This window comes from Stenella coeruleoalba (assembly GCF_951394435.1).
Source record: "Stenella coeruleoalba genome assembly, chromosome: 14".
Classification (NCBI taxonomy): Eukaryota; Metazoa; Chordata; class Mammalia; order Artiodactyla; family Delphinidae; genus Stenella; species Stenella coeruleoalba.
This window is the reverse complement of record NC_137160.1, coordinates 14,181,636-14,207,771: the sequence shown is the minus strand read 5'-3', so window position 1 is coordinate 14,207,771 and position 26,136 is coordinate 14,181,636. Positions and strand designations below refer to the sequence as shown.

Below are 26,136 nucleotides of genomic sequence, written 5' to 3'. Positions count from 1 at the left end.
CTTTAATTTGTTGAGTAGAAAAAATGAATATTTACTAACATTTCTTGAAAACTTGCTGTAAGCCCACAAGAAAGAATTTGACATCATCACACTGTGTTTTCCTTAACTTGACAGGAAGTCAACGTCAAGTAGACTGACTTGAATCAGGACCTCATTTGGGAAGTATAAGTGTTCAATAAACTGCATTACTTTTTTATTTGGAAAATACTCAAGTTCAGTGGCTTTATCATCCTGAACTTTACTTTCTGAAAACCTGGCAATCCCATGTGGACTTCTGGTAGAATGAGCAATGCAAAGAGCTGGCTTGGACTTGGCATGTCCTTGTACTTCTGGGGATTGATGGACCTTACAACCACTGTTCTCTCGGGCACACCAACACCGCCAGGCAAATTAGAAGCGTTCCTGTCAGACAAGCCACAGTCACACTCTCGGACAAAGAGGAGCTGGGTTTGGAACCAATTTTTTGTTCTGGAAGAATACACTGGAACTGACCCTTTGTATGTCGGCAAGGTAAGAACTGCCAAAGAGAAAGATAAATGATCGGAATATTGAATATTGACATTGAATAAGAATATGAATTGCCTATGAAAGCTCAAATAGTCTAAGGCCTGAGAACAATTTTAACTAGATATATGTTACTTGACAGCTAGCTGAAATCTAATTTTTGCTGTGTCAGATACCGATCAGAAAGGAAAGATTTCTCTCCTTGTTCTTGCCTCTGTTCTGAGTGGGAAATATTAGGAATTGGATTTTTGCAGGAAAAGCCTTGGACCCTGTAAGAACCATTCAAGTCCCCCCAGAGGCAGCAGCAGCCTCAGGAATAACAGGATGGGGAAGAAATAAACTGGGAAATGCAAAGGTAGGAGTAGAGGGTTTTTTGCCTTTTTTTTTTTTCAAAGCATTTCCACAGGTATTGCCTGAGGCCTTAATTTAATGGAAATAAAAAGAATAAAACATTCATTTCAGAAGATCCTAGCTTGTGCTTCAGGATAGTTGGAGACAATCAATGACTATATTTATAAACTTTATATTCAAATTCCCTTGATTTATCTGTCATCATTTCATTTTTAATCCGGGCTTTCTCCTGTGTTTACTTATTTTGGATGTTAATCAGAGACCACTTTGCAAAAGCAACCAAATGAGAGAAAGTGGGAAACAAGGAACTCATTAGAAAATAAATAATTCATTCAAATAACAAACACTTGTTTAGCACAGAGGCTAAGAGTGTGGGTTTCAGAGTCAAACATATGTGGGTTCAAAACCCAGCTCTGCCAATTGCTTCCAGAGTGACTTTGGAGAACCACGTAATAAGAGAACCACAACTTCTCAAGAGCTGTCTACATAAGCTCTTTCCTCAACTCCCACCCACTTCTCAACCCAGTTATCTGACTTCTGCCCTCACTCTGCACTAAAGTTGTCTTTTCAATGCTCCTAAGGACCTCCCCACCACCAGACCCAATGGCTTCATTTTATGGAACCACCCAACAGCGGCCTTGGACACTGCTGCCCAGTCCCTCTTTCTCGACTCACATTCTTCTCTCAGCTTCATGACCTTCACAAGCCCATTTTTCCTCCTTCTTTCTCAGCCTCTTTGCTGGTCCTCTCCCTCTGCCTGACCCCAACCACTGGTGGTCCTGTAAGCTTTGCCCTGGGTCTCTTCCCTATCCACACTCATTCCCTGGGTGGATTCGTCATCCCTATGGTTTTAACCATCCGTTAAACCGTCCCCAGCTTAAAAGCCTTTTCCATCATGAATACATCTTCCACCTATTCAGAGTCCAAAGATCTCTAGCAACTTGATATTTGTAAAACGTTTCTTCCAACTAGACACACATAGCTACCGCTAAAATAGGTTTAAGAAAATGTTTTTGTATTCGGTAATTGTTTTGTGTATTTGTACAGTTTAGCGCCCTCCTCCCTCCTCCCAAAGATAGAAACTGAGATGTCATCCCTGGCCTTCCCTACATTTCCCTAACACTGAGTACCCAGCACAGAACTGGACATACAAAAATGCAGAAAGACAAGAGTATCTGACAAGTTTCTGGGCTACCACAGTACCATGTGTCAGTCATATTCTCATAAAGCAGATCATTTAATCATCATAACAATGTTACGAGGTAAGTATAATTCACTATTTTGATAATTAGAGTAGGGAACAAGGCTCAGAGAGGTTACGTTCCTTGCCCAAAGTTACACAGAAGGCAACAGGAAATCTTAAACCGAAGCCATGGGCTTTCTTTTACACTGCCCTTCACATGGCCATGACTTTAGACCTAGCCCTGAAAGATACACAGAAGCATCAATGGTGTCGGTGAGACCAGGAATGTAACCAAGCCTGTTTCCTGAAGGTGGGAGCACACAGCTGTGTAGTACCCTCTAGTACTCATGATTAGTGCTCACCCTTTCCTAATCACCCCAACCCAGGACACAGGATACCTCCGCATCTCCACAGTCATCCTGTCCAACCAACACTCCAGCAAACAATGAAAGCTTTTACCCTGAATTGGGTATGTCACCTCCACATGAAGAAGATAATTATGTATTCACTTACCCAGGCACTTTTCCCCTTTACTTTCTTTTGAAAGAGAATCCAACCACCTTTCATTCCCTCTCTTCCAGGGGCATTTCAGCTTGTCACCTTGAGCTCTGGAAGATGTCTGTTTAGAGAGCTGGCCTGAGTATTTGCTTATTTCAGAAAGGAGTGTGGTAACAATTATCAGCTGTAATTGGTATGGCCTTATAAAATCCACACTGGGCTTTCCAGGGACAAGGCAGTGTCGAGTTAAAGCTAGATTATATTGACATATGCAAAGAGGGGGATGCAGAGAGCTTGTGCTTACGCACGAACCTGTGGTCCCAAGTCATACTGAGGTTAACAACTACATGGAAGCTGTCTAACCACAAACTGTAAGCACTTGCTGCATTCCTGGAACTATATGAGGCACCATGAAAGACAGCAAAAGGAGTGAAAGTCACCCTTGTGTTTAACATTTTTTCATGATCTTCATGTACTTCCCATCATTCACTACTCCTTTGGCTCAAGATCTTATAGACTAAAGAATTGTTAGGTTAAGTAGACTATCCACCTGCCTGTCTAGTATAAGTACATAACCACGTGCTGCCAACTCCACTCCAGAAGTTCCTTACCTTCCTCCAAAGAGCTGGTGCTCAGTCAGTGTTAGCTGAATTAAGAATGGATAAACATAAAACACATTTTTATTGCAGTGCCAATTTGCTGAGTGACTTAGAGAAAAGCTGTTAATATCTCTTCTTTTCAATTTTCACAACCAAATGTGTATTCTATGGCTGGTAAACCTAATATTAAATGCACAGTACTGTGCTGGTTATTAAGCTAGTGTCTCAGCTCTGTATTCACCTTTCCATACTCCACTTTGTGATGCTGGGGCTGGAACTCTGCAAACCAGTTTCTCCTTTTCCAACCAGCTCCCACTGGGTTCTGAGAGTAGAATGCACTAGAGGGAGAACCAGAGGCAGGAGGAGGGAGAAGGGACTTGTTCCTTTTACCTGCAGCAGTTGATTCCAGTTTCTGGATTCTTTCCACACTCCCAGCCCCAGCCTCATCACACCCGCTGAGAAATATCAGCACCACTGGATGGCGCCGCCTTCTCAGAAGTCTGAGTCTCTGCTCCTTGGGAGGTGGGCGCTGGGGGGCACCTCTGAAGCTCCAGCCTGACGGGGCAGCACTCCCTTCTCAGAGGTCTCTGGCCCAGCCTCCTCCAAATGCCCAGATTCCAAAAGCCCCAACTTCTGCCCTCTGCTCCCCCAGCCAGAGGGACGCTAGCTGTTTCCTGGAGTTATTATCTCTCCTATGATACCTCAATGTTCCCTTTCTGCCTTTTCAATCCTTCATATTAAATTCTCTCTGCTAAAATGACTGGTGTGGGCTCTGTTCCCTGACTAGGTCCTGAACTGATACAATTTCAGGTGACCCTTGAGCAACGTGGGGGTTAGGGGCACCACCCAACCGCACCCTGGAAAATACATTTTTAACTTTAGAGTCGGCCCTCTGTCTATATCCATGGTTCCTCCATAATCACCGTTTACTCTGTATCCGTGGTTCTGCATCCACAGATTCATGTGTAATACTGTTTGCAGCATATACTATTGAAAAAATCCACATATAAGTGCACCCTCGTAGTTCAAATCCATGTAGTTCAAGGGTCAACTGTATAGTCCCCAGAAACTAGTTCTGTGTAAGCAGATCCTGGCCCTTTACATAGCTGGTACTCCTCCTGTTCATAGGAGGCCCTCCTGCTTCTCTGTGGATGTCCTCCCCCTCCCTTCCCCCCGCTCCCCCTTTCTTGCCCATAAGCACACACACACAAAGAAGGCACCTGAAAGGTGCTTGCCAGCTCTTTTAAGGCAAAGGTAACGTGGTTTCACTAAAAGCTTTAACCCTACTACTACACCCTACACCACTCATTCAATAAAATTTTATTGAGCATTTGCTACACGTGAGGATTCACACTAAGATGAAAGCCACGCGGTTCCTGACTTCAAGGAACTCACAGTCTACAGAGTTCCTCCAATTCTTCTCTCAATACAAACAAAAACAAAGATAACAGAGCCAACGTTCAGCCCAGACTCCACGGACATCAGCCAGCCGAGTAGCTCCTGAGGAACCAGAACTTTCTCTACAGCAGCAAAGATTTCTAGCCTCCTGTTACTTATTAAGTACTCTCCATAGGCAGAGCACTTCAACTTGGCCTATGATGATCACAAGTATGCTTAACTTTCTTAAGGTTCATAGGACAAAACTTTTTAGATGACAAACAGAACACCTCAAAACAATCCTGGGTATTTTCTTTAACGTCAGCTTCTATCCTTTCTTTTTCCCCTGGATAATCTGCCATGCCCTGAATTAACCTATTTCATCCTAAGTGAAAGTTCTATGCCACATGCCTTAAAACTACACGTTATTTATATGTATATTTAAATTTATATATGTATAGACATATATATGTAAACACACACAAATATATACATTTTTTTTTTTTTTTAATCCTTAGATCCCTGTCCTCCTCCTCCCAATTCCATTCCTCTGCCTGGGAACACAGTTCCAGATGGAATGGATTTTCATTTCTTTGTGGCCGGGTCCAAATAAAATGGCTTTCTACTCTACACAGTAAGAGCTAGGCACCTCTGCCTTTTTAACTGCATAAACAGAAGATTTGGATTGCGATAAAAAAATAATAATACTGTCTATGGAATGAGGAAATGGGAGAACTTTATAAAAAATAATAATACTGTATATGGAATGAGAAAATGGGAGAACTTTATATTCTAAATAGAATTCTTTAAGTAGAAAAAAATCCACAGCTATTTTTTCGGTCAATTTTGTTCTCTTACTTCCCTTCTGTAGATAAGACACAGCTGAATTCCTCTAGGCAGCAAAATCGCTGCCTGTGTGATTTGGCCGTGAGTCAATTTGAGATTCAGCTCAAAACCAGCCACAACCTGCAAACCCATCCTTGTCTGAGGATGTCGTGAATACACTTTCAGGTGTCTTCTTGGTGTCCGTGCCATTTAATCCTCAGACTAACACTGTCCCAGCAATGCTTCAGGCAGCCTTCTCCAGCTTCTACCATTGGGCTATGCATAACAAAAAGGCCAACAGGTTGTTTTTTTGCCGTCTCTGCTACACTCCTGAAGGTTTGAAGGGAGTACAGAAGAGCTGGGCATGTTAATACCCTTCTCTCTATGCACGTATATCATCATGGTAATTGGCCCCATTTATAGCTTTCCTATTATGGGAAAGACACTGTACTAGGTGCTTTACATACATTAATCTCTAATGAGCCCAACAAACCTTCACAGTAAGAATTAACATTGTCCTCTACATTTATAATATGAGGAACTTGAGAGTTATAAGCGTTAAATAATTTGTCAAGGGCACTCAATTTATAACTGATACAGACAGTGTTCAGGCCAGATATACTTGCCTCTCTGGCCTAACCCTAATGCTGGCTGTCTGTTTTATAAACTATATCTCATGGACTTCATCCCTGAGCTATGCAAAGTGCTAACTACCCCAGCAACAACAGAGCTGGTGGTAGCTGACTAAGTGTAACTAATTTTCTGTTGCCCCCTTAGAGAAGGACTATTATAAGAGCACAAAATTCCAGGGTTCTTGCCATCTATATACATTGTCTATAATTAGGGGTGCAGGAGTTTATTTCTAGGCTTAATATGAAAATAGTGCCCCGGACTCATTTCGAGAGTCGTTACAAAGTAATTTGGGAGGAAATATAGCTGGATGGACAGATAAAAGCATGTCCCTAACAGAACCTTCCACATATAGATTTGAGTGATTCAGTTATGAGGCCAAGAACTGGTCCCACCAAAAGGAGAGATACACTGATACAAAGAATAATAACCAGCAGTAAAATTCCATTTTGATGCCTGAAACATAAACAAGCATAGTCCCACTGAGTGAAACTACGGAATTCAGAGAATTTCAAGAGCCCCTGGAAGTCATTTTGTATTTCCAGTATGGTGGCCACTGGTCTATTTATTAGCTATTTCATCAGCTTCTCAGCCAACTCGAACTGTCACAAAGTTTCTGAAATTCCAAAACTTAATTTATATCAACACTTGTACAATTTTTAAATGTTTAGCTTGTCCTTTTCTTAAAAAAAAAATTAAATGGAAAGGCTGGACTCCTTCTTATTAGACTTGCTCCTATTGTACACGTTGGGACCTACACTTTCCAGAACTCCTGTTTTCTATACTTCTCAGGGAAAGGAACTTCAAAAACAGTACTAAGTTAAGGATACTGAATGGAATGTGGAGAAACTTTACTTATTCATCAACTTATATTTGCTCTTTGATATAATCATGTTCAATGCGTATTAGTTCTCTGTAGACATTTTAAACATCTGAGTGAAAAAAAGTCTTTCTGTTTGAAAGGAAATCATAAATTTAGACCATATTGAAAAATCTATTTATTTCTGACACCTGTTCATATGTCGGTGCTTTTTTTCCTCAGCTTCATTCAGACATGGACCGGGGGGATGGATCCATCAAATACATCCTCTCTGGAGAAGGTGCAGGTGTCGTGTTTACCATCGACGACACCACTGGAGACATCCATGCCATTCAGAGGCTTGACCGAGAGGAAAGGGCCCAGTACACTTTAAGGGCTCAAGCCCTGGACAGGCGGACGGGCAGGCCAATGGAGCCAGAGTCAGAGTTCATCATTAAAATCCAAGACATCAATGACAATGAGCCCAAGTTCCTGGATGGACCTTATGTTGCCACTGTGCCAGAAATGTCACCAGTGGGTAAGGTGGAGATTCACTGATTCTCACAAACAGCGGTTCCACTATAGAAGATCCTCCTGTCTAAACATGGAGAAGGACAGAATGTGCACAACAGTTCACAAATCATAAAACTCTACCAAGCTACTTAGACAATGAAGACAGCCATAGTATAAAATAGTAGTAATACTAAGCTTAGTATTGTTATTCAGTTCCGGTTCTTAAAAAGCAAAACAAAATATAGATGATAGATAGATAATATTTGATTCATAAGGGAGAAGCATTTTGGTACTATCAAAAAGAAGAATGAAGGGCCCAAAGACTGTGTTGTCCTTACGAGTTACTAAGAATTTAAAACACAAGTAACTCCCATCCCCACTGAAGAGGTACTTCTGTACTAAGCAGTTATGGAAACTTGACCTAGAAAGAGGCCCTCCCAAGGAAGCAAATGCTTTAAAAATGCCCATTCAGGATTGCATTCAGCCTTTAGCAATTCAACTTGAATAGGTTTCCACCATCTCTCTCCCTCAGGAACTTCTGTTATCCAGGTGACAGCCACAGATGCTGATGACCCAACCTATGGCAACAGTGCCCGGGTAATGTACAGCATCCTCCAGGGCCAGCCATATTTTTCTGTGGACTCCAAAACAGGTATGTGATGTAATACTTGAGTCAGAGGTGTTGATTTTATTCTCTAATGATTTGTAACTGCTATTTATGACAGACACAACTCTCCTTTCAAGAACTCTCCAGGGAATGTATTAACTAGAGAGGATTGTTATAAGCTTTGGGATTAAGAGACCAAACTAGCACTGCCCTGGTGGGTAAGAGCAGCACAATGCATAGACAGTGGATAAAGTCTGATTGGAGAGGCCCAAAGAACTGCCTACACAAAAGTATGCCTCCTCACTAACCTGCAAAAATACCATGGTTGTATTTATTCCCGGGGAGTAAGGTCTTTTATAACGCCAAGAAGATCTAAGAGGATTGGCATATTAACCTGGGCTCACTACAGAACTAGAATAATTGATTTTGAAACTAGGAAGAACCTTAGGGGAATAATCCAGTCCATCACTCTTCACTTAAAGGATAAGGAAATTGGGAACGGAGACCTAACAAAGTACTTCTGGTTGTAGAGGTGTCCCCTGACATGTGGTCTGATGTTCTTCCCACTGAGCCACCCCGTACTAAGCAGAGAGCAAGGCCAGAATGAGTGGATGAATGTGATGAGGGGGGAGAGAGCACAGAGCATGGAATGTGGCCCCCCAAAAAGGAGGTGCTAAGTGGGACACTCTAACAGGGAGGACAGCATAGAGAACTGGGTGGGTAAGGAGGTAAGGAGCAATGTGCTACAAAAGAACACGTCAACAATCAACAAATCAATTTGGCTTTGGGATTTTTGTTTTGTTTTGTTTTCAGTTTTACCCAAGAGCTTTGACTACAGAATTTATGTTTTAGGACTCCCTTTAATACTTTCAAGTTGGGCAGAGCAATTATTATGATTATTATCTTGCACTTGTGCCAGACTTTCTCGCTTTTAAAATACATTCATAAATATTACCATATTTGAGCCTCCCAATAGTCTTGTGAACTAGTGAAATATATGGAAGTGTTGTTACTCCCATTTCACATACAGGAAAATTGAGGACCGAAGAGTAATTAACACAAAACTTGAGTAAAGAAACTTACAGCCACAGAGATAAAGTCAATGACAAACACTCAAAGTCATCCCTTTACAGGAAATAGAAAAAACACATTTCTATTAGCAACCTGATATAATTTTTTTCCAGAAGTCCTCAGGCGAACCAGGCATTTGGAAAACTGTATCATAAAAGTAGAAAGTGAGGGAGTATACATTAGTAGGAGGAAAGAAAAAAGGTTGCTGTTAGGGACTTCCATAAAACAGTAACTTTAACCATTCTACAGATGGAGGGAGGGAGACTGAGGAGGTGCCCACAGGGAGGAAAAATACAGACAGGAAGTCGGTAATGTGTCCTTTACATCCCAAGAGGAAACTTACATTATTTTGACAGCTCCCAGGGGGCATCTATAGTGTTAAGTTCAAAAATACATGAAAAGATCGTTATTGCCATGCCCATAGGCCATTTAAAAAAAGAAAATGCCAAATATTTCACTTTAGAATGTTGTTACTATAATGCAATATATATACATTATAGGAGTAAAATGGGGACAGGTTTGTGGTTCCCAGTTCCTTCCCTTGGCATGCAAAAGGTCTGCTTAGCCAAGGGTCATGTTGTAAACCTGAAGTAAACAAGCCTTTAATCTTTACCTAGAGAGCACAGAAGTCAACTTTTCTAAGTTGAAGTGTTCAAAGGAATATAAAACATTACCACACATCCTTGGCAGGATCAAAACAACGCATTTCACAGGATTTTGATTTAGATCCCTCTTCCTAACTGAAACCGTATCATCATACGGCAGTGCTGCTACCTACGGTCTGGGGGAGATCATCCTGTATGTCTGTTAAAAATAAACAACTCACAGAGCATCTTTCATGTCTTAGCTCACGGAATGCACTGAAGCACAGAGGTAAGCAGAACCTAACAAAACAGAATGAACATATAACAAAAGGAAAAGCAAATCTGAATTCCAACCCTGCTTACAATTACTGTGGAGGCAGGAGAAAGCAGACTAGGAACGAGTTGCCTAAAGAAGAGTCATTCACACTACAAGGGCTCTAGGGGCTGAAAGAAAGAGCTAAAGGAGAATTATCTAAAATCACAGATTTGCAGGCATATGAGGCTTTATTTTGCGGACCCGAAGCCCGTTTTGTCTGGTGAGACAGAGCAGCCTGAAACTGTCTCAGACTGCCAGTCCCCCAGCCTGTTAGAGAAGCACTGCTGCCACCTCCTGCTCTTTCTCAGTAATGTTGCCAAAGGAAATCGGCCCACGAAGCTCTGCCGGCTGGAATAGTTATTTATTCACCCTTTGTTTAAGCACAGCATTTTTTTGACACTGGGATTCTGACCTCAAATTTAATAAAAGATGTGACTTGCATCTCAACTCTAGCCATTAACAATGCACAAGGAGAAGCCTAGAACCCAATCTTTAAAATGGAACTTGTGGTTTTGTTTTTAAAAACAAAGTCATTTCTATTCTGCAGGTGTAATTAGGACAGCACTCATGAACATGGACCGAGAAGCCAAAGAATACTATGAAGTGATTATCCAAGCCAAGGACATGGGAGGGCAGCTTGGCGGATTAGCTGGGACCACAACGGTCAACATCACCCTCTCAGATGTCAATGATAACCCACCCCGCTTTCCCCAGAGTGAGTACCTAACCAGTGAGAGTATAGGTCTCAAGCCAGAGGGATGCAGCTGTGACAGCGGTGAAAGAGAAAGGCCTGAGTCCCTCTTTGAGTTCAATTTTTCATGGATTCCTTTCTGACATTTATCATGCAATTCTCACATAATTATTTCCCTTCTAGATACCAACTTCCCATAGCACTAAACCAGTGTTTAAACTCTTTTTTTCTTGATTGCCATGCCCTGACCACTCCCCATAAAATTAAATATTAAGCAGTAAGACTTTGTTGGGTAGGGCTGAACTTTAGAGAGCCACAAACCATTGTAATATATAATAAGTATCTAAGATTTTTTCACCTCTCCCCAACAAGAATCGATTTTTGCCCCCTAGGGGGCAATACTGCCCTTGTTGAGAATGCATGCAGGGAAACTATGCCACAGCTGGAGGTGAACATAGTGACCCATCTGACCACCTTCACCAATCAATTCACAAGCAGGTACCAAGCACCTGCTCTGTAAGGGCCCTGGGCATGAGGGGCACAAGATGACTGAAACCCAGTCTCTGCCCCTGTGAAGCTTAAAGTCCACTTGGGGAGTACATACTCAATACTCATCAAAAGTTAACCAGGAAGCAGCATTTGCTGTGCCACTTGGTTACTGTAGAATGAAGCCTTCACAAGAAACCAAGATGAGTAAAGGCTTAATAAAAGGAAGAGAGCTCAGCAGGGGACTGAAGAATATAAAGGATTCAAATAGGAAGAAAGGAAAACATTCCAGAAGGGGGAAGCTATTCATTCAAAAAATATTTGCTTTGGGCAACATTCTAGATATGGGATATAAAGACCTAGAAATAAAGCTGCAAATGTAATTTTATGTTCAAAGATCCCTAAAATGAAGACCTGCTCTTCAGTGTTTCAAATTTGTTATATTTCTAACGGAAGTCACTGCAAAGTTTTTGAGCAAGTGAGAGACATAAAGGAAGGCTAATATGATAGCCACGTACAGCACTAGTTGCTAGGGGTGGAGACTAGAAGCAGGAGAGTCTGTTAGAAGGCTTTTAGAGTGGTCCAGATTTGAACTGATAAGGATGTAAGGAAACAGCAGAAGGGGTGGAATGGGGCAAATAAGAAAACTTGGATTTCTGTCTCTTGATTTCTTGGCTAAGGGAAGATGGAATCAAAGATGACAGTGATGTTCTAAGTCTGGGTGACAGGGAGAAGAATTGTACTACTGATAGAAACAGAGGATACATAATGGAACTAGTGGCAGGGAAGGAGGAAGACAAATTCCAATTTGAATATGAAGTGACAGCAGGACAATCAGATTGAAGGTCCTTAAGGAAGGTGGAATATAGAGCTATGACTGTGGAATGGAGCCCAGGAACAGAGATGTGAATTTGAGAAGCAGATACCTAAAAGGGAGCAGTTGGAGAAGTGAGAGCAGCAGACACAACTCCAGGTGAAAGACTTAACCAGGGGGAATCAGGTTAAACAACAACAACAACTAAACTAAAAACCAGACCATCAGCTGAATAGCTACATTTTGAGTCAGTCAAACCAAGAAGCCATCTATTTTATCTATGTAAACAGAGGAAGAGAACTCAAATATTTACATACAACTGGTATCCATAAAGTCCCATGAGATTTCGTGAAACTAAAAGACAGTATATTAAATATTTCACAAGTGGTACAAATAAGTAGGTTACTAAGTTGATTGGTTCTACAAATCAGAATAGTAGTGCATCATGAAAACAGTTTATGAAATGCCATATGGATTGGCTTCTTAATTGCTTTGCTGACCCTGGGGGTTCCATCTTTATTATTTCATGAATGGCTCACACTGTGCACACTGTAGACTACAGATTCTTGAACATCCTTGATCCTATCTGGCTTTGTAATTTGACACTAGACAGTATCTCTGAGGCATAAAGGGAAGAACGAAGTTATTACACAGCTCACAGTATGTAGATCTGGACATATTGCAGGGAAGTTGTATGTTACCTACCAGGGCTCTTGGCCTCCTTAATCACTAGAAATTGATCAGAGGCCAGGCAAGAAATTCAGGCAAGGCTTTACTGGGGACTCGCAGCAGTGGCGAGTGAGAACAACAGTTTCCCTTGCTTGCTCCCTGCGCGGGGGCGAGCTCACTCCTTATATGGGTTGAGGGTAGGGGTGTGTCCAGGGGTCAGGACAGAGGGGTGGCTGGGGAGGTCTGCCCACCACTTAGGTGGTGTTGTGTGCAGGGGGCAGGCGCAGTACCCTGCTTTTGCTCTGGGCCCTTCAAAAGTGGCAGTGGGTTTTTTGGTCTCTTTGTATCTTTTGTCCAGAATTTGCCCCAACTGTGCATGCACCCAGTTATTTTTAGTCTCATATAGCTTCTCTGTCTTTTGTTGCTGGAGGAGAGGTGTGTCCAGGTGCAAGCACTGCAGCCCTGCAGCAAAGGGGCCCAGGTCCCAGCCTGTCTCAATATCACCCCAAACACGGCAGCTTCACAGAAGCATAACACAATACAGTGATAACTGGGGGTTTTAGTCCTGCCCCACAAGGCAACATCTTAACACCATTCTAAAGCACACATTTTGAGTCGTCATTTTTTTTAAATAATGAAGAACCTAGAATAGAGTGGAAACACAGACTATGTTGCACGGAAGACAAAATGGAAATGTATAAAAGTAATCTCTGTGTCTCTAAACATTGTTCACACATTATCTCTGCTTCCTCTAAAATAGTCATTATTGGGCTTCCCTGGTGGCGCAGTGGTTGAGAGTCTGCCTGCCGATGCAGGGTACACAGGTTCGTGCTCCGGTCTGGGAAGATCCCACATGCTGCGGAGCAGCTGGGCCCGTGAGCCATGGCCGCTGAGCCTGCTCGTCCGGAGCCTGTGCTCCGCAACGGGAGAGGCCACAACAGTGAGAGGCCCGCATACCGCACAAAAAAAAAAAAAAAAAGTAAAATAGTCATTATTTTTGGGCTTATAAAAAATTTTCTTTATCTCACCATTAATTATTTCTCTTATTTGCTAAAACTAAGTTTAAATGATCTCATTATTCCATAACCTACCTTGGATAAACTCTTAGGCATTATTAATCTTCTGATTCTTCATTCTAAGAATCCCACTTTCCTTCTTTTTCACAAATATTATCATAACTGATTAGGTGTCAACACAATGACACACCTACTATTTTATATTGAACAAGCTCAGTCACCTTTAATTGAACCAAATATAAGGGAATGTAAAAACCTCAGACTATTTATTTCTAATATAATGCATTATGTGTAGAAATTATATGTTTGTTTCAACACAGAACATACAGCTTTCCTGGAGAAAATTATTTGTTTTTCCCAAACGTGTTCTGCAATAGAAAGTCTAATCCATCAACAACTTTGGAAGTGAATGTAAAGAGATCATGAAATCCAAGTGCCTCCAGTTTAGTACAGACATTAGCAATTTCCTGGCTCACGCTGGCAAAGAACAGTCATCATTTCTCCTCCTGTGCAGGGGAGGGTGCTGTGAGCTGGCTGGGTGCTGTCAGCCTCCCCAAATCTTTGTGAGACTCAAGCCATCACATCCCAGACTTCCCAGGTTCACATCCCCACAGCTTGCAATGCATATTAGAATCAGAGAGGCCATGTACATATTGAAAATGTGATTGTTTAATATTTAGTTATTCACATTATGACTGACAAAATAATGAAGAATGTCAAAAAGTTTAGCCCCAGAGAATGTAAGTTAATGAAAATACTACTTCGTGGAGACAAAAATGAACTGAATTAGTGAATTCAGGATATCAAGTTGAAAAGGAGAACATTACTGGCTCTGAGTTTCTTACATATGTGAGAACTCTATGGGCATTCTATTATGGAAAAGAGAATAAGAAGCATCAGAGATCTGTCCATGAAGAAGCTGCCAATGGGCAGTCCCAGGTGCATGGACAGATTGAAGCTGGTGGAGTTTGTTCTCCATGGCTGGTCCTCCTTTGTAGATCACTGGTCTCCATTAAATTTGGGCAGGTGGTCATAGAGAGAGGCATTCAGCATCATGGCCAGGCTACAAAGGAAAATGTGGGCATTTGAAACGTGAACAGAGTAAATACATACTTTGTGACCACAATGTTTTTTCTATTTTTCTCAGAAGTAATTAACATTTGGGGAAATGGTTCATTAGGAAGAAAAGATTGGAAAGCAAGGTACTGATACTTCCTACCACTCTGAAGGTAGATTCACTGAGATAAGAAATATTTTTGCTTTTGTCCTGTCCTACTCCTAGGATTATGATCAAGGTATTTTGGCACCTACTTATCAAACATCCAGTACAGGCTATGACCCAATAACATTTACTCAGCCTCTTTGGATCTCAGTTTTTTCATCTGTAAAACTCGAGTGTTAACTTTTGGACCATGAAAAAGATGTTTTGCACAGCATGGTGGACATGATGTGATACAGAAGAGGCTTTTTTTTGGTAGTAACAGATTACAAAAAATGCATGTTCTAACTCTTCTTCACAGAACATTATCAGATGAGTGTGTTGGAATCAGCTCCGGTTAGCTCTACTGTGGGAAGGGTGTTTGCCAAGGACTTGGATGAAGGAATTAATGCAGAGATGAAGTACACTATTGTGGATGGAGATGGTGCAGATGCATTCGACATTAACACAGATCCCAATTTCCAAGTCGGCATCATAACTGTGAAGAAGGTAATCCAACTCCTTTTTCCAAATCATTTCAATGGAGGCTTTGAATGTGTATGAAATATTAGTAAGGACTGTTATATTATTGATACGTATTGCTTCAAATCCTCTGATACACTTTCCTATCATTAAGAAAAAAGCCTCTTACTCCTTTTGTTTACATGTGAACACTGGCTGTGTCATCATTTTACAGAAAGGGTACCAAGTCATGATAAAAATGTATTATAAATATGTCACTTCTAGCTAACTACTTAGCCACTTTAAAAAACTGCTGTAGCTTAATTCCCTAATGATGTTAATGACTTGACCAATATCTGCATTTGAATAACCTCACTTTTACCACAGTATACCATAAACAACAATAAAGCAAGCTATACTATTATTATTAATCAATAAATAACACGCAGGGATTTTTAAATTGCTACTTAAAGACCTAAAGATGCTAATCAGACTTGGAAAGGCTTTATCAAACACACCTGCTGAGTGATGTTACCACTTGGAACTCCTTCATAGTAAGGAGTTATAATAAGTTAATAAGTTTTCATAGTGAGTTAATAAGTTTTCTGAATGTAAGCTATCGATTCTGTGGCATAAAGCACATATGGACATACTCAGCTGAAAGATAAAACCTAAAAATAATTGAAGTTTTAACATCCTAATAAATATATCTGATAAAATACATTAATTCAAAAAAGTATTGATTTCATCTTCCTTCTCCTCTATTTCAAATACAACTTAAAACCCAAGATATCTTAAATTATTTCTTCAACAAAGATTTGTTGAGTGCCTACCTATGTGCCAGGCACTGTTCTAGGCATTTAATGTAGAGAGTAAGCAAAACAACTGAAAACCTCTGCCCTCTTGACGTTTACTCTAGTAAGGGGAAGAAGACAATCAAAAATAGCAAGTAGGGCTTCCCTGGCAGCGCAGTGGTTGAGAGTCTGCCTGCCGATGCAGGGGACACGGGTTCGTGCCCCGGTCTGGGAGGATCCCACATGCCGCGGAGCGGCTAGGCCCGTGAGCCATGGCCGCTGAGCCTGCGCGTCCGGAGCCTGTGCTCCACAACGGGAGAGGCCACAACAATGACAGGCCCGCGTATCGCAGGAAAAAAAAAAAAAAAAAGCAAGTAAGTCAATAAAGTTGGATATTAGAAAGTGATAAGTGCTATGTGGGAGGGGGTGTAAAATAGAACAAAGCAAGATCAGAAGAGCCAACATGACTTCAAATTTAATTGCATGCTTGTGACTGGCCTCACACAGAAGTCACATTTATGCAAAGACTTGAAGTGGGCAGAGTCACAGCACAGAGTTGGGCAGGCTGACAGTGCACAACCCTCGGAGGAGCCCTGTAAATGACTTTCAGTGAGAACCATAAATGGCAGCCCTGTAAACGAGGGAGTGGACTGGAAATACTGAGGAAAGTGTTCCAGACAAAGGAACAGCCAGTCAACGACCTGAGGTGGGACTCTGCCTGGCTTGTTTCAAGAACAGCAAGGGGGTTTATAAGGCTGGAGAGGGAGACCAGAAGGAGATGAGGTCAGAAAAGTAACAAGGGAGACAGATTGTGTTAGGACCTTGTAGGCAGATTAAGGACTTTGGGTTTTAATCTGACTAAAGTGGAGAACTGAAGGATTTTAACAGATGTGTGACATCACTGGACTTTTATTATGAAATAATTACTGTGTAAGCTGTGTTGAGAAAAGGCCATAAGGGGGCAAGAATGGAAACAGGGAGACCAGCTGAAAGGCTATTGCAATAATCAAGGTAAGAGATGATGATGGCTTGGTCTACGGTATTGGGAATGGATGTGGTGAGAACTGGTCAGAATCTGAATATATTTTGAAAGTAGAACCAACAGGATTTTCTAACAAATTGGATGAAGATATGAAAGAAAAAGAGGAGTCGGTTGAGCAACAAAAAGAATAGAGATGGCACTAAGTGATATGGGGAAATACTGGCATTCAGTTCTGAGCATGTTACGTTTGCAATGTCTATCAGACACCCAAGTGGAGATGTATAGCAGTTGTTGGTTATAGGAGTCTGGAATTTGGAGAAGAGTTCTGGACTGATAATTTGAGAGTCATAAATGGTACTTAAAGCAAATAAAAAATAATAATATTCCAAGGGATCCCGCATAGATGGAGAAGAGGGCAGTGAAATAAATCCTGTGGCAGCCCAACGTGACAAGGTCAGGGAGAGCAAAAACAAGCAAGGAGACTGAGGAGGAGAGCCCAGGGAGGCGGAAGGAAGATCAGGAGAGTGTGGTGTCCTGGAAGGTGTAAAGAAACTGTTTCCAAGAGAAGAGAGTGACTGCTGTAAGTGCTGCTGTGATAAGTGCTGCTAAAGGTCATATAAAACACTGAAAATTAATCACAGATTTTAAGAACAGGGAGGTCATTGATGACCTTGACAAAAGCAACAAAGTCATAACTTAGAATGTGGCACAAGTTAATGTGTCAATAATAACTTTATTCTATGCTGTTCCATAGAGCTGAATTAACACTGCTTTAGAAAGGAAGAAGGGAAGAGTTCACATGTTTGTCCTTATTTATTTAAGGTGCAATCACGTACAGCAAAAGAACAGATATATCCAGCATTCCTCCAACCAGAAATCTTTATAACCAGCACACAATGACCTCAAAACAGTGCAAAATGCTGACATTAGCTTTGGAACCATCATATAAATCTGGATGTAATTTAAATATTGCAGTTTACTTTACTCATATTCTTTGAGAACTAATAATACTTTATAAAAGGTGACTAGAATAATAATACCAAGTTGTTGTATGACATAAGATTAAGAACACTCCCCTATTATGTGGCATGCCTCAAGCTAAAAATTAATAATACATTGCCTATCATGACTGGTAACTATAAACGAGGTAAAAGCTCAGAGTTTGGGATAATTATTATCTCTTTAATGCAAAGATTATCTTTAAAGAATTAAGCAATCAGAAGAAGAGCTTTTGAGGTTCTCAATATATTTTAAATTTTATTTTATATCTTAAATAGTATATAATTCTAAATAATAAAATAATATTAATTTATGTCAAATTATTAGAATATATCTTAGACCTTACTATAAGCCATTAATTTAAAAAATATTAACTATTATAATTTTGTATATGATGAGATTGGTTAGGGTGGTATGGCCATAGACTGTATCTGAAAGGAACCTCAAAATGTCGTTTCTCCAGCTCCCTTACCAGGAAAAAAGATTAAGCCTTGTAAGACAGAACACTGTCTTTCACTGTCATTGCTAAAACTATATCCATGTCTAATCAAAACATGTATCAACTTTGCCAAGGTCATTTGGATTTCTCTTCTGAACCTATGAGGTGCCAGAAAATGGAATTAAAAGAGAGGTCAATAAGTTGAGTAGATGGACAAGTCAAATACAATAAATACTTTAGAGGCTATTGACTGCTCAATCTATACCTTTGGAACAACATTCACTCAGATGCTTGATCCACACCCATCCTCCTACTTTGTCGTTAATAATGTCATGTAAAATTGAAAGAAATGTTCTGCTTTTATTTCCCTTAGGCCTATTATTTGTCTAAAAAAGCACACACTTTTTCAAAAAGAGAAATCAAGTTGAATTGATAGAATTGGGTCTTCATAAAACCACACTGATTACTACCCAGTACTTTGGGTCTTTTTTGGCTTTTAAGTAATCAATCAATTGATTTTCAGTCTCTTAATTTAAATGCTTTTCAAAGATAACTTGAAACATACAATTTTCAGAATGTTCTTTTTTCTATATGAGCATGATCTTATGTCTTCAGCATGTCTTCCATCTTCCAGCATACCATAAACAATTGTTTCAAGTCCACTCTCCTCTTAGGCAGGCCACAATGCAGAAAACTTTTGAATTTCATCAAACCTAAGGTGCCATGAATTCTCATCACTGTTTTATTTTTAATTTTTTTTAACATCTTTATTGGAGCATAATTGCTTTGCAATGGTGTATTAGTTTCTCCTATATAACAAAGTGAATAGGCTATACATATACATATATCCCCATATACCCTCCCTCTTGCATCTCCCTCCCAATCTCCCTATCCCACCCCTCTAGGTGGTCACAATGCACCCAGCTGATCTCCCTGTGCTATGCGGCTGCTTCCCACTAGCTATCTATTTTACATTTGGTAGTGTATGTATGTCCATGCCCCTCTCTCACTTCATCCCAGCTTACCCTTCCCCCTCCCCATGTCCCCAAGTCCATTCTCTACGTCTGCATCTTTATTCCTCTCTTGCCCCTAGGTTCTTCAGAACCACTTGGGTTTTTTTGTAGATTCCATGTGTATCTGTTAGCATATGGTATTTGTTTTTCTCTTTCTGACTTACTTCACTCTGTGTGAAAGACTCTAGGTCCATCCACCTCACTACAAATAACTCAATTTCATTTCTTTTTTTATGGCAAAGTAACAGTCCATTGTATATACATGCCACATCTTCTTTATCCATTCATCTGTCGATGGACACTTAGGTTGCTTCCATCTCCTGGTTATTGTAAATAGTGCTGCAATGAACACTGTGGTACATGGCTCTTTTTGAATTGTGCTTTTCTCCAGGTATATTCCCAGTAGTAAGATTGCTGGGTCGTATGGTAGTTCTATTTTTAGTTTTTTAAGGAACCACCATACTGTTCTCCATAGTGGCTATATCAATTTACATTCTCACCAACAGTGCAAGAGGGTTCCCATTTCTCCACACCCTCTCCAGGATTTATTGTTTATAGATTTTTTGATGATGGCCATTCTGACTGGTATGAGGTGATACCTCACTGTAGTTTTGATTTGCATTTCTCTAATGATTAGTCATGTTGAGCATCCTTTCATGTGTTTGCTGGAAATCTGTTTATCTTCTTTGAACAAATGTCTATTTAGGTCTTCTGCTCATTTTTGGATTGGGTTGTTTTCTTTCATATTGAGCTGCATGAGCTGCTTGTATATTTTGAAGATTAATCCTTTGTCAGTTGCTTCATTTGCAAATATTTTCTCCCATTCTAAGGGTTCTCTTTTTGTCTTGTTTATGCTTTCCTTTGCTTTTAAGTTTAAGCTTTTAAGTTTCATTAGGTCCTATTTGTTTATTTTTACTTTTATTTCCATTTCTCTAGGAGGTGGGTCAAAAAGGATCTTGCTGTGATTTATGTCATGGAGTGTTCTGCCTATGTTTTCCTCTAAGAGTTTTATAGTGTCTGGCCTTACATATAGGTCTTTAATCCACTTTGAGTTTATTTTTGTGTATGGTGTTAGGGAGTGTTCTAATTTCATTCTTTTACATGTAGCTGTCCAGTTTTCCCAGCACCACTTATTGAAGAGGCTGTCTTTTCTCCATTGTATATTCTTGCCTCCTTTATCAAAGGTAAGGTGACCATATGTGCGTGGGTTTATCTCTGGGCTTTCTATCCTGTTCCACTGATCTATATTTCTGTTTTTGTGCCAGTAACATACTGTCTTGATTACTGTAACTTTGTAGTATAGTCTGAATTCCAGGAGTCTGATTCCTCCAGCTCCATTTTTCTTAAGATTGCTTTGGCTATTAGGAGTCTTTTGTGTTTCCATACAAACTGTAAAATTTTTTGTTCCAGTTCTGGGAAAAATGCCACTGGTAGTTTGATACGGATTGCATTGAATATGTAGATTGCTTTGGGTAATATAGTTATTTTCACAGTGCTGATTCTTCCAATCAAAGAACATGGTATATCTCTCCATCTTTCTGTATCATCTTTAATTTCCTTCATCAGTATCTTATAGTTTTCTGCATACAGGAATTTTGTCTCCTTAGGTAGGCTTATTCCTAGGTGTTTTATTCTTTTTGTTGCAATGGTAAATAGGAGTATTTCCTTAATTTCTCTTTCAGATTTTTCATCATTAGTGTATAGGAATGCAAGAGAATTCTGTGCATTAATTTTGTATCCGGCTACTTTACCAAATTCACTTATTAGCTCTAGTAGTTTTCTGGTAGCATCTTTAGGATCCTCTATGTGTAGTATCACATCATCTGCAAACAGTGACAGCTTTACTTCTTCTTTTCTGATTTGGATTCCTTTTATTTCTTTTTCTTCTCTGATTGCTGTGGCTAAAACCTCCAAAACTATGTTGAATAACAGCGGTGAGAGTGGGCAACCTTGTCTTGTTCCTGATTTTAGTGGAAATGGTTTCAGTTTTTCACCATTGAGAATGATGTTGGCTGTGGGTTTGTCATATATGGTCTTTATTATGTTGAAGTAAGTTTCCGCTATGCCTACTCTCTGGATGGATTTTATCATAAATGGGTGTTGAATTTTGTCAAAAGCTTTTTCTGCATCTATTGAGATGATCATATGGTTTTTATTCTTCAATTTGTTAATACAGTGTATTACATTGACTGATTTGCATATACTGTAGAATCCATGCATTCCTGGAATAAACCCCACTTGATCATGGTGTATGATCCGTTTAATGTGCTGTTGGATTCTGTTTGCTAGTATTTCGCTGAGGATTTTTGCATCTATGTTCATCAGTGGTATGGGCCTGTAGTTTTCTTTTTTTGTGACATCTTTCTCTGGTTTTGGTATCAGGGTGATGGTGGCCTGATAGAATGAGTTTGGGAGTGTTCCTCCCTCTACTATATTTTGGAGGAGTTTGAGAAGGATAGATGTTAGCTCTTCTCTAAATGTTTGATGGAATCTGCTTGTGAAGCCATCTGGTCCTGGGCTTTTTTTGTTGGAAGATTTTTAATCACAATTTCAATTTCAGTGCTTGTGATTGGTCTGTTTATATTTTCTATTTCTTCCTGGTTCAGTCTCAGACGGTTGCGCTTTTCTAAGAATTTGTCCTTTTCTTCCAGGTTGTCCATTTTATTGTCATATAGTTGCTTGTAGAAATCTCTCATGTTCCTTTGTATTTCTGCAGTCTCAGTTGTTACTTCTTCTGTTTCATTCTATTGAGTCTTTTCCCTTTTTCCTTGATGAGTCTGGCTAATGGTTTATCAATTTTGTTTACCTTCTCAAAGAACCAGCTTTTAGTTTTATTGTTGCTATCATTTCCTCCATTTCCTTTTCATTTATTTCTGATCTGATCTTTATGATTTCTTTCCTTCTGCTAACTTTGGGGTTTTTTTGTTCTTCTTTCTCCAATTGCTTTAGGTGTCAGTTTAGGTTGTTTATTTGAGTTTTTTTCTTATTTCTTCAGATGGGATTGTATTGCTATGAACTTCCATCTTAGAACTGCTTTTTCTGCATCCCATAGGTTTGGGGTCATCGTGTTTTCATGGTCATTTGTTTCTAGGTATTTTTTGATTTCCTCTCTGATTTCTTCAGTGATCTCTTGGTTATTTAGTAGTGTACTGTTTAGCCTCCAATGTGTTTGCATGTTTTACACATTTTTTCCTGTAATTGATATCTCCTCTTATAGCGTTGGTGGTAAGAAAAGATACTTGATATGATTTCAATTTTCTTAAATTTCCCAAGGCTTGATTTGTGAACCAAGATATGATCTACCCTGGAGAACATCCCATGAGCACTTGAGAAGGAAGTGTATTCTGTTGTTTTTGGATGAAATGTCCTATAAATATCAATTAAATCCATCTTGTTTAATGTGTAATTTTAAGCTTGTGTTTCCTTATTTATTTTCATTTTGGATGATCTGTCCGTTGGTGATAGTGGGGTGTTAAAGTCCCCTACTAAGACTGTATTACTGTCAATTTCCCCTTTTATGGCTGATACCATTTGCCTTATGTATTGAGGTGCTCCTATGTAGGGTGCATAAATATTTACAGTTGTTATATCTTCTTGGATTGATCGCTTGATCATTATGTGGTGTCCTGCTTTGTCTCTTGTCACAAACAATTTTTATTTTAAAGACTATTTTGTTTGATATGAGAATTGCTACTCCAGCTTTCTTTTGATTTCCATTTGCATGCAATATCTTTTTCCATCCCCTTACTTTCAGTCTGTATGTGTCTCTAGGTCTGAAGTTGGTCTGTTGTAGACAGCATATATACGGGTCTTGTTTTTGTATCCATTCAGCCAGTCTATGTCTTTTGGTTGGAGCATTTAATCCATTTACATTTAAGGTAATTCTCAATATGTATGTTTCTATTACCATTTTCTTAATTGTTTTGGGTTTGTTATTGTAGGTCTTTTCCTTTTCTTGTGTTTCCTTCCCAGAGAAGTTCCTTTAGCATTTGTTGTAAAGCTGGTTTGGTGGCGCAGAATTCTCTTTGTCTGTAAAGCTTTTAATTTTTCCATCGAACCTGAATGAGATCCTTGCTGGGTAGAGTAATCTTGGTTGTAGGTTTTTCCCTTTCATCACTATAAATATGTCCTGCCACTCCTTTCTGGCTTGCAGAGTTTCTGCTGAAAGATCAGCTGTTAACCTCATGGGGATTCCCTTGTATGTTACTTGTTGCTTTTCCCTTGCTGCTTTTAGTATTTTTTCTTTGTATTTAATGTTTGATAGTTTGATTAATATGTGTCTTGGCGTGGTTCTCCTTGGATTTATCCTGTATGGGACTCTGCACTTCCCGGACTTGATTGACTATTTCCTTTCCCATATTAGGGAAGTTTTCAATTATAATCTCTTCAAATATTTTCTCAGTCCCTTTCTTTTTCTCTTCTTCTGGACCCCTATAATTCGAATGTTGGTGTGTTTAATGTTGTCCCAGAGGTCTCTGAGATTGTCCTCAATTCTCTTCATTTGTTTTTCTTTACTCTGCTCTGCGGTAGTTATTTCCACTATCATTTTTTTTTTTTTTTTGCGGTACGCGGGCCTCTCACTACTGTGGCCTCCCCCGTTGCGGAGCACAGGCTCCAGACACGCAGGCCCAGAGGCCATGGCTCACGGGCCCAGCCGCTCTGTGGCATGTGGGATCCTCCCGGACCGGGGCATGAACTCGTGTCCCCTGCATTGGCAGGTGGACTCTCAACCACTGCGCCACCAGGGAAGCCCTCCACTATCTTATCTTCCAGGTCACTTATCCGTCCTTCTGCCTCAGTTATTCTGCTACTGATTCCTTCTAGAAAATTTTAAATTTCATTTATTGTGTTGTTCATCAGTTTGTTTGCTCTTTAGTTCTTCTAGGTCCTTGTTAAACATTTCTTGTATTTTCTCCATTCTATTTCCAAGATTTTGGATCATCTTTACTATCATTACTCTGAATTCTTTTTCAGGTAGACTGCCTATTTCCTTTTCATTTTTTTGGTCTGGTGGGTTTTCACCTTGCTCCTTCATCTGCTGTGTATTTCTCTGTCTTCTCATTTTGCTTAACTTACTGTCTTTGGGGTCTCTTTTTCACAGGCTGCAGGTTTGTAGTTCCCGTTGTTTTGGGTTCTGCCCCCAGTGGGTATGGTTCTTTCACTGGGTTGTGTAGGCTTCCTGGTGGAGGGGACTGGTGCCTGTGTTCTGATGGATGAGGCTGAATTTTATCTTTCTGGTGGGCAGGACCGTGTCTGGTGGTATGTTTTGGGGTGTCTGTGAACTTACTATGATTTTAGGCAGCCTCTCTGATAATGGGTGGGGTTGTGTTCCTGTCTTGCTAGTTGTTTGGCATAGGATGTCCAGCACTGGAGCTTGCTGGTCACTAAGTGGAGCTGGGTCTTAGCGTTGAGATGAAGATCTCTAGGAGAGCTCTCACCGAGTGATATTATATGGGGCCAGTAGGTCTCTGGTGAACCAATGTCCTGAACTCGGTTCTCCCACCTCAGAGGCTCAGGCCTGACACCTGGCCAGAGCACCAAGACCCTGTCTGCCACACAGCTCAGAAGAAAGGGAGAAAAGAAAAAAATAATAAAGAAAGACAAATAATAAAATAAAGTTATTAACATAAAAATTTTAAAATACATATTATTAAAATAAAATGTAATTTAAAAAAAAAGAAGAGGGCAACCAAAACAATAAACAAATCCACCAATGATAACAAGCACTAAAAACTATACTAATAAAAAACGGACAGATAGAACCCTAGGACAAATGGTAAAAGTAAACCTATACAGACAAAAATCACACAAAGAAGTATACACATACACACTCCCAAAAAGAGAAAAAGGGAAAAAATATATATGTATATATATAAAATAAAAGGAAGAGAGCCACCAAATCAATAAATAAATCTACCAGTGATAATAAGCTCTAAATACTAAACTAAGGTAAACATAAAACTAGAAACAAATTAGACGCAGAAAGCAAACCCCAAGTCTACAGTTGCTCCCAAAGTCCACCACCTCAGTTTTGGGATGATTCGTTGTCTGTTCAGGTATTCCACAGATACAGGGTACATCAAGTTGACTGTGGAGGTTTAACACGCTGCTCGTGAGGCTGCACAGATAGATTTCCCTTTCTCATCTTTGTTCCCACAGCTCCTGGGGTTCAACTTTGGATTTGGCACCACCTCTGCACGTAGGTCACCCTCTGGCATCTGTTCTTCACCCAGACAGGAGGGGTTTAAAGGAGTAGCTGATTCAGGGGCTCTGGCTCACTCAGGCCAGGGGGAGGGAGAGGTATGGAATGCGGGGCGAGCCTGCGGCAGCAGAATCCAAAATGTTGCAACAGCCTGAGGAACACCATCTGTTCTCACAGGGAAGTTGTCCCTGGATCACGGGACCCTGGCAGTGGCGGGCTGCAGGGCTCCCTGGAGGGGAGGTGTGGAGAGTGACCTGTGCTTGCACACAGGATTCTTGGTGGCTGCAGCCGCAGCGTTAGCATTCCATGCCCGTCTCCGGGGTCCAAGCTGATAGCCGTGGCTCACACCCATCTCTGGAGCTCATTTAGGCGGTGCTCTGAATCCCCTTTCCTCATGCACCCCAAAACAATGGGCTCTTGCCTCTTCAGCAGGTCCAGACTTTTTCCCAGACTCCTCCCGGCTAGCTGTGGTGCACTAGCCCCCTTCAGGCTGTGTTCACGCAGCCAACCCCAG

General features: G+C 40.4%; 1 protein-coding gene and 1 long non-coding RNA gene across 2 annotated transcripts in view; one reads left to right on the top strand and one right to left on the bottom strand.

Annotated features, from left to right (window-relative positions):
- LOC307197324 overlaps window positions 1–26,136 on the bottom strand; it is a 202,818-nt gene that overhangs the window by 142,843 nt on the left and 33,839 nt on the right. The window lies entirely within an intron of this gene.
- The window catches only part of CDH20 (cadherin 20), a gene marked incomplete at both ends in the record, with an annotated part of 60,166 nt that continues 34,294 nt past the window's right edge, over window positions 265–26,136 (top strand). Inside the window, 5 exons of the mRNA XM_079943099.1 lie at window positions 265–510; window positions 7,010–7,304; window positions 7,812–7,931; window positions 10,405–10,572; window positions 15,054–15,241. Of these exons, the coding sequence (XP_079799225.1) occupies window positions 265–510; window positions 7,010–7,304; window positions 7,812–7,931; window positions 10,405–10,572; window positions 15,054–15,241 (1,017 nt within the window). The remainder of the gene's footprint in view (window positions 511–7,009; window positions 7,305–7,811; window positions 7,932–10,404; window positions 10,573–15,053; window positions 15,242–26,136) is intronic.